Consider the following 8236-nt stretch of genomic DNA (forward strand, 5'->3'; position numbering starts at 1 on the left):
ATATTTTATCATATGTTGATGGATAATTTACCAGAATTGTTGTTTTAATTTGTTTTTACAGCCACCACCTCTTAAGCCTCCAAGACTAAGGTTTGTTTGAAGTTAACAATTTAAGATTTGCATTGTTTATTTTTAAATTTAAAGACTAAAGAGTATTAACCACGAATTAGAGTGGTCTGCAGTCTTATTCCACCCCTTGCCATTATCCTTTATTTATCATTATATTGTTGTGAAGACATGATTGACCATCGCAGTTATGCACGCAACTTAAGTAATTGTGAAATTAAGCATGAAAAAAAATTCAGGCCTGAACAAGATCCTAAACCATGACCTCTGCCGCTCTGCGGTACCAGTGCAATGCTCTAATAACTGAGCGATCAAGCCAACTGGGAGCTGATCACATTGTCAGCACGATGTAGACCACAATCGTGTGCTTTCTGTCCTTCTTGATATGTACCTACTTCCCTGGTGCAAAAAAAAAAAAAAAAAAAAAAAATAGAAAATAATAAAATAAGTAATCTCCAAGGTCGTTCCAAGCTGACCCAATGGTTTTCATTAGCAAAATTGCATTGACTAATTTCATTCTGATATAGTGACATGCTGACTTGACAATGTCAGTGAAAGTGTTTGTGCTATTTTTATTGTGCAAGGTTATTGTACTTGTTTCCATAAAATCTCAAACAGAAGTCCTTGTCATCAGAATTTTTTTTCCTGCTGCCTCTGAAATTTAGTGTTTTCAAGTGGATTTGTAACATTATGACCTTTAATCCGTTATTTTGCACCCCTTGGAAATGAAAAAATAAATTTGCATTTTGAAAGGGGTTTTATTGATTTGCAATGGTATGTTTTTCTGATTTTGTATTTTAATCATTTATTCTTGCAGTGACTCTGATAACCAAGGTGAGACATTTAAAAAAAGTTAACCAATATTAGTGTGTGTCACCTGTAGGTAGAGGATGGTAGTTCAGTTTTTAGGAGTGTTCTGTGGAATACGTTTATTGGTCTGACGTTTGATTTGTTCAAGAATTATCAACCCGGTACATTTAATGATTTCAGTATTTTATTTTTTAACGTTTTGTTGTTTTGTTGTTTTATTGTTGTGCGTATTACCCGTGTTGTTGTGCGTATTACCCGCGTGGAAACATGCATTTACCCTAGCTAACCATGAGTGCGTGTGAGATTCTGCAAGAACTTCACCTCTTAAACGTCAAGCAACTGAAAACCTGCTATAAACAACCAGAGCAGATCATGATTTGATAAGTAATATCTCAAACACGAGAGACAGTGTTTCACGGGGACATCCAGACACCGAGAAGAGAGTTGAAAGTGTGTGTTATATCAAACCACATTAAATGGAACATTATGAAAAGTTAATTAGCAAACTATTATCAGACTTCACTGGATAATAACCCAGATAAGAATGTTCTTTTTATATTAATTTCAGATGACCATTTTAACCCACCTGGGAGGCAATTACCAGCCACGAAAATGAATAAATCACCACTACCTGCACCACCTGAACCAAAGGTCAGCTAATGGTTCTGAATATCTACTTGTAGAGCAACCTTTCTTTTTGCAATAGAGCCTTTGAATCATAAGTGGCTGCTAATTTAAAATTCTTATGTATGCATTTAGATTAGCCTCAGTAACATTGTTTGAGATTATGGAGTTTTTGAATTATCAACTGAAAAACGAGGTTGGTCGCCATTTATGAAGAGGGTCTATTCAAGTGCTTTGAGACCCTTTGGGGTTTGCATACATGTTGGCGTTCAGTAGCCCTAGAGGTATAGCCCGTAAGCTCTAAAAAGGTTTTCCTTGTGCCGTTTAAGTGGTTCTCGCTAATCACCTGCCACCGCTAATTATCACTCGTCCGTATTCTGTTTCATTCACAATTTTCCAGGTAGGCTAACTTGCCCGTAGCATCAACCGAGCATTTGAAGGGCGCGTTTGGTTTTTACCTCTATAAGACGGATTGCCTGTCTAAAGAAATGTGTTTTTATGATGATAATGATAATTTACAGACCCATTTTTTAGAACTTTCTGGTGTCTTTCAACCTCCTAACAATAGAGAGAAGCTATGGAAGTGATTTTCAATGGTCACCATTGATTGTATATAAATAATGTTGGTATAAGACGAGGAGCTCAAGTGTTGATAATACCGTTTTTGAACTAATTTTTTTTCCTACATTTTTTTCAGGCTGTCGATCCGCTAAAACAGTCTCCTTGGTTCCAAGGACCTTTAGATAAAAAAGTAGCTGAAAGTGCATTAAAATCTTTCTCCAAGGTGTGCTTTAATGTAAAATTGTTTTCATGTAATTTTTTCTGACTTCTCTTCACTCGGTTTTAAACTTGCTGAGCTGTGTGATAGAACAAACATCATATGGCTGCAATAGACCATATTTGTATTCTCGGTATTGGACTAGAACTAGCTTGCAATGGAGGTTCATGCGGGGAAATATCTTTAAAAAGAGCTCAATGTCATTTACATTTGAAAAGACTCCCCGTATTAGCCTTGGTTACACGCTAGTTCCAGTCCAATACCGGGAATACGAATATGGCCTTTTGTACCGCATTTACAAAACAGTTTGTCTTCTCGTGCTGTCATTAGCCAAACCAGGTAGCACTCCTTCGTCACCAATTTCAATGTTTTCTGGCATCAGTCTGTGTAGTTTATTACTTAAGTTACCTCTGTGGTGCCTCTGTGTAACGTAACTGGTCATAGTAAAGATTTTTGTGCCAACTATAATTATTTCTAAAATGCCTTGCTATCAAGCAATTAGAATCAAGAGAAATACCAGAGCTAAGCCGGCATATTCTCCTCTATGTCTTAGTTAAGTCTTACATTTTTTTCCTCCTTCAGGAAGGGGCATTTATTGTGCGGAACAGCTCCAAAGATCAAAATAACTACTCCATGTCTTTCTTTTTCCAAGGGAATGTGAAACATCTCAGGTAACACGTTTGGTGTATTGTATAATTTGTCTGATTAGCTTGGGAAGGGACTGCTTTGAATTAGGGTAAGGAAGGATTAGTGGAGTCGATTGGCAAAGGGAGTATAGGCATCCAGTGGGAGCTCCTGAAAGTGAGAAGTCTAGTATATTGAACAATCTATGGGAAAATACGTGCCACGAGCTTTCCCCAGAATCGGTCCCGCAAGGGACTGCGGGAGATGACACTCGCCCCAGATTTTTCCTCGTTTCTGAAGTAGGGAATAGACCAATTTCGATCTATTAAAATTCAGCCTAACACAATAGACCTCAGTACGAGTCTCTGGGGAATAAACCCCACAAACTCTGCAGTTATTCCCCAGAGCCTCGTGCTGAGGTCTGTTGTTTTAGGCTGAATTTTAACATATCGAAATTGGTCTATTGCAATTCAAATCAATACAAAATAATCAACTTAGACCTTGTCGTTGTTGCAAGGGCGGAATAGCTCTTGTTTCCGAATGCTTTATCCGATTTTCATTTCTCTTTAATAACTTCTCCAATTGCCTTCTAACTAGAACGTTAGTTTCTTCTTCATACAGTCGTTATTTCAACTAATGAATTAACTTTTTTGCTTTATTTTTCAGAATGCCTCGGATCAATAACAGATTTGTGCTTGGAGACAGTGGGAAAGTGGTACGGTTCCCTTTGTGTAATAAACGTTTTATAATTGTATCTTGAGACATGGCTTAAACAGTTAAGAAATAAAAACATGTACAGTGTTTCTATCGAGTTTTCGTATAAATCTACTAGCGTTCTATCACGAATGCAATTCTCTGATTGGCTACGCTACTCACCATCTATTCTGTTTTAGTATAAATCTACCAGCGTTCTACCACGAATGCCGTTCTCTGATTGGCTACGCTGCTCACGATCTATTCTGTGTTAGTAGAATTCTACTAGTATACTATTGCAAATGCTGCAATCTGATTGGCTGAGCTACTCGTATACTATCAGCCATTAGTATCACCCAACTAGTGGACTAATACAAATCCTGCATTTTAATTGGCTACGCTACTAGAGGACTATTAGTAATAGTCCTCGAGTAGCGAAATTGGCGCAATCGAGCGTGACGCTTTCTCTCGTTTTATTCCAAAATAAATATTTCTTCAACTTGCATTTACTAGCTTTATTACTGCCTTTTCTGTCCGACTAATAGGGTGATACTAAAACAATTAGACCCTTCGCTCTCAAGGGCCACGGGTCAATAGCCCATGAGGCGAAGCCGAATGGGCTATTGACCCGTAGCCCTTGCGGGTTACGGGTCTAATTGTTAATTAGAGTGCAGCAGCTGTCGGTCGTCCACGAAATGCGACGCTTTTATCGCTTTTCCGAAGTTTTGGAAGAAAGTTTAGATGTAAATGGATAATTAAATTCCTGAGAGGACTAGAAGAAGGACATAAACGGATTCATGACTTTAAAAACTCTAAATTATTGAAAAACTGGTGCGCGCGCGTAAACAACCGCAAATTTACTAAGGACAATTCAATACGTGCGACCTTGTGAAAGGGTAAAGTTCAGTAATGCGTCGAAAAATATTTGGAAACCATTATTTGCGTTTAATTTAAGTTAGAATTCTACTAAAACAATTAGATTATTCGCTCTCGATTTCTATGTCGTGATAGGTAATTCGGTCTTCGGCCTCATCAACTATCACCTCATAGAAATCTCGAGCTCATAATCTAATTGTTAAGTAGGTAGTGAGTAGGGTAGCAGTGTGCCCTTGCTAACAAAATGACGGCCGCTTCTTGGCGTTTTCGAAGTGTCTGTGAAGAGGATTGCGATAAAGTTTTGAACGACTAGTAGATTTACACCAAAACAATTAGATTATTCGCTCTCGTTTTCTATGCGTGATAGTTGACTCGGGCGATAGAAATCTCGAGCTTACAACCTAATTGTTTAGTAGATAGTGAGTAGCCTAGTAGTGTGCGCTGGTGGCCGCTTCTTTGCGTTTTCGAAGTGTCTCTGAATAAAATTTAAATTCAAGTTTTGAACAACTAGTAGATTTATACTAAAACAATTAGATTATTCGCTTTCGATTTCGATGCGTGATAGAAACACAGTTTTAAACTAATCAGCGCGCGTAATTTTGGGGGCCTATTTTCTAATTAGTGTTTGGGTAACAGGTTTTTAACTGACTGGTGAACAGACGGACAGACAGGCAGATGCACAGACCGACAGATGGATTGATAGATGGACGGGCTGACTGACTGACCGACTGACCATCAAAGTGACTGACACACTGAATCATGACTGACTGCCAAACTGACTGATGGCTGACTGTCAAAGTGACTGACTGTCAAATTGACTGACTCACTGATTGACTGTTTTACTTTTATCCCTTCAGCAATTCAGTACTATAATTGAATTGGTTGACTACTACAGCCAACACCCTGTTGATCTGAAGTCAGGAGGCTCTACATGTCTTACTGCCGCATGCCCGGTGAGGTTATGATCAACCGACGGATTCCAGAAGATCCAATGTTATTAGAATTCCACTACTAGGTACCATCTGCCTTGCAGAGACAACCTGGAAATGTTTCTGTTAGGCTGTATTCCCGACTGAAGCCGGAGAGATGTCGAGGAAACGTCAGGTTTCAGTTTAACTTAATGTTACTAGTGTAAATATATTAATTGCACAAAGTGCTTGGTAATTTATCGCGTTGGAACATGTGGGGGCTATCGTTAAGGACGTTTATTGGTTTAAGAACATTAACGAATCGAGAAAAAAAACTTATGGTCTTTTTCTCTCATCAGATTCATTCATGCCTGTCATAATTATGTTTCAACTGAAAAACGGTCCCTATGTTAAATTTAAAAAAAAAAAAAAAGATCTCTAACGAGTAAACCAAACATACTTCATGTGTTTTCTAAGAACCAAATCCATATTTGAGTCCGAGGTCTCTTTTCTAAAGGATCTGATAGTGACATTGTTTTTTGATTAACGTTTCAAGCACTGCAAAACCAAGTTTGTATCCATTGAAGTAGAGAATATCATAAAGTGACGGTGATCACTCTAATTCACAAGAATGTGAAGAATTAGAAAACGAATCACAAACTAAGATCCTTAAGATTAATGTTGTGATTTTGTACCAATTGAAATTGATGGCGTATTTTTTAGGCATATATATGTTTTGTTTTTTTTAGTTTAAAAATGTGATTAAAAATAATTAGTCAGGGATGGATCTCATTGTTTGGGAGCGTTCATTTGTACTTACGGTTTGAGAAAGCAAATTTAAAGCAATGTATGTCTAGCCAATAGTTAATTGAGCAGATCTCGAGCTCTTGGTACTGAATTGACTCAGGAAAGTCGTAGAGAGTTGCTTAACCGATCGTAGTGAACAGGTTATCTTACCGTCCAATCATATCCAACCGTGAATTGACTTCCGCTGCATTTCCCGCGCTTATGAAAGGGTACACTTTATGTCATGTTCTGATTTGCACCGTTGCAAAGCAGAGCATTCTAGAATAGACGACGTAGTACAATTGTAGTGCAATTTTGTAGCGTTACTTAAAAAAAAATGAAGAGAAAAGAGAAAATGGACGCTCCTGGGTATCGGTTCCTTTTCGAGACGTTTGTTGAAACGCTAAGATAAGGTGTTTCACAAATGGTAGTATCATGAGAAAGTTTTTGTTTAATGGGCTAGTTGAAAATTACTCGTTTACCGCAACGTACACTCCAACGCGCATGAGATCAACATGACGAAACTCCAATTGTTGAGCAGAAGATGAATTTTTAGTTGCGTATGTTTTCTTTTTCCAGTAATTTTAAGAAGTTGTTTGTATTGAAAATCGCTGTTTCTTTGTTAGTACTTAATTGTATATCGTAGTGTATATTTTTTGCTCGCTTGGATTAATCTGTGATCTCTCATAACTGAAGTAAGCGTTGTCTCAACAGAAAAATAACTAAGTGAATGGAGTGGTCAAACCGCTTCGTTTTGTAAGTCAGCTAGGATAAAAGTCCCTTTTTTGTTGGCATTTGGAATTGCGTTTCTGAATTATAGGGTTATGAGACGTATTGGTATAATGAGAACCTCGACCCTAAGGTGTTCTTGAGGTAAATCCAAAATGGCGGAGAGACTAGTTGCCATCTTGAGCCGTGAACTCTGGGAGGACCTCAGTACAAGGTTGGCAACTGATGCGTTTTCTCTCATTTCAAAATTTAGGCTTGGTTTAAATCATTTCTTTTGAAAATGCGAATAGGTTTTTGCTTCAGGCCTTTATGTATTTTGAAAGAAGCAATCAGGTAAAGGAACGTAGGTTTTTCTTATCAAAACAATAATTATGTCTATAACATTTCCGTGTCTCGTAAATAAATTGAGCCAATCTGCTACATAGTCACTGAGTTCGTTAAGACATATTTGCAGGATATATAGAATATTTTTAACAGAGTAAAGAAAATGTAGATAACCTTATAACTATATTTACGTCTCACTTTGGTAAACCAATAAAGATGTTATAGTTTGATATTTATAAGTTAATATCGACGCATCATTTTTGAGGACTTTTGGGCGAAATCTGCGAAAACAACAAAGCGTTAATAAAATATTACGCGCCAGCAGTGTTCGAGACGACCGCAGTGTTGAGATTCCCTTTACGAAATCCAGCACCCTCCGCCCTCAGTCCGCCGCCGCTTTGCGAGCTAATTTGCGAACTTTCAATGGAAGATGCCATCCGCCGCCCCACTGCATGCTTTGGAGGGAGGGGTACTCCCAGAAAAATAGGGGTGTGTGGCTGCTTCCCAAAATTCTTATCCTTTTTAAGACCAAAATCTGCGATTTTGCCACCCTATTTATGACCTGTTTCAGACCTGCCACATAATTAGTTCCCTAGTTCAGACCGACGTTAAACGAAGGCATTATGAAGGGCTTTTATTGATGGTCTTACTGATGAAAGGAGTAACCTCAAAAAACATACCCAATTCAAGACTACAGTGCCAAAACCTTAAACGATACCCTATTTGAGAACAAAATGGCCAAAATCGATACCCTATTTCTAACTAGGCTCGATTACCATTAAGTGTCCGTTATATAATGTGGCAAACCCCCCCCCCCCCGGGGAGGGGGCACTTCCCTATATATGCTAAATAGATATGTGCAGCAACAAAGAGTATGGGTTTTAGCCGTTTTGGTCAGATTTTAGGTTCGTAGACCGGACACGAGAGAGCGGCGGAATTCTAGCCTAGCTAAATGGTTGCGGGGCAGCGCGAAAATCGGCGAGCGAAGAAACAGGGGAGAAGCGCAGCGCCGCGTTTC

General features: G+C 38.4%; 1 protein-coding gene across 4 annotated transcripts in view; it reads left to right on the forward strand.

Moving 5' to 3' along the window:
* LOC110041741 (uncharacterized) overlaps positions 1-7462 on the forward strand; it is a 35694-nt gene extending 28232 nt beyond the window's left edge. For all 4 annotated transcript variants that reach the window (XM_089289549.1, XM_089289555.1, XM_089289564.1 and 1 more), the window contains exons 20-26: positions 62-90; positions 884-900; positions 1445-1527; positions 2198-2284; positions 2861-2949; positions 3569-3617; positions 5329-7462. In XM_089289549.1, the coding sequence (XP_089145675.1) occupies positions 62-90; positions 884-900; positions 1445-1527; positions 2198-2284; positions 2861-2949; positions 3569-3617; positions 5329-5436 (462 nt within the window). In that variant the 3' untranslated portion in view covers positions 5437-7462. The remainder of the gene's footprint in view (positions 1-61; positions 91-883; positions 901-1444; positions 1528-2197; positions 2285-2860; positions 2950-3568; positions 3618-5328) is intronic.
* The last annotated feature ends 774 nt before the right edge of the window (positions 7463-8236 follow it).

Source organism: Orbicella faveolata, unplaced genomic scaffold (genome assembly GCF_042242905.1).
Source record: "Orbicella faveolata isolate gen_17 unplaced genomic scaffold, um_ofav_v1 contig_1, whole genome shotgun sequence".
Classification (NCBI taxonomy): Eukaryota; Metazoa; Cnidaria; class Anthozoa; order Scleractinia; family Merulinidae; genus Orbicella; species Orbicella faveolata.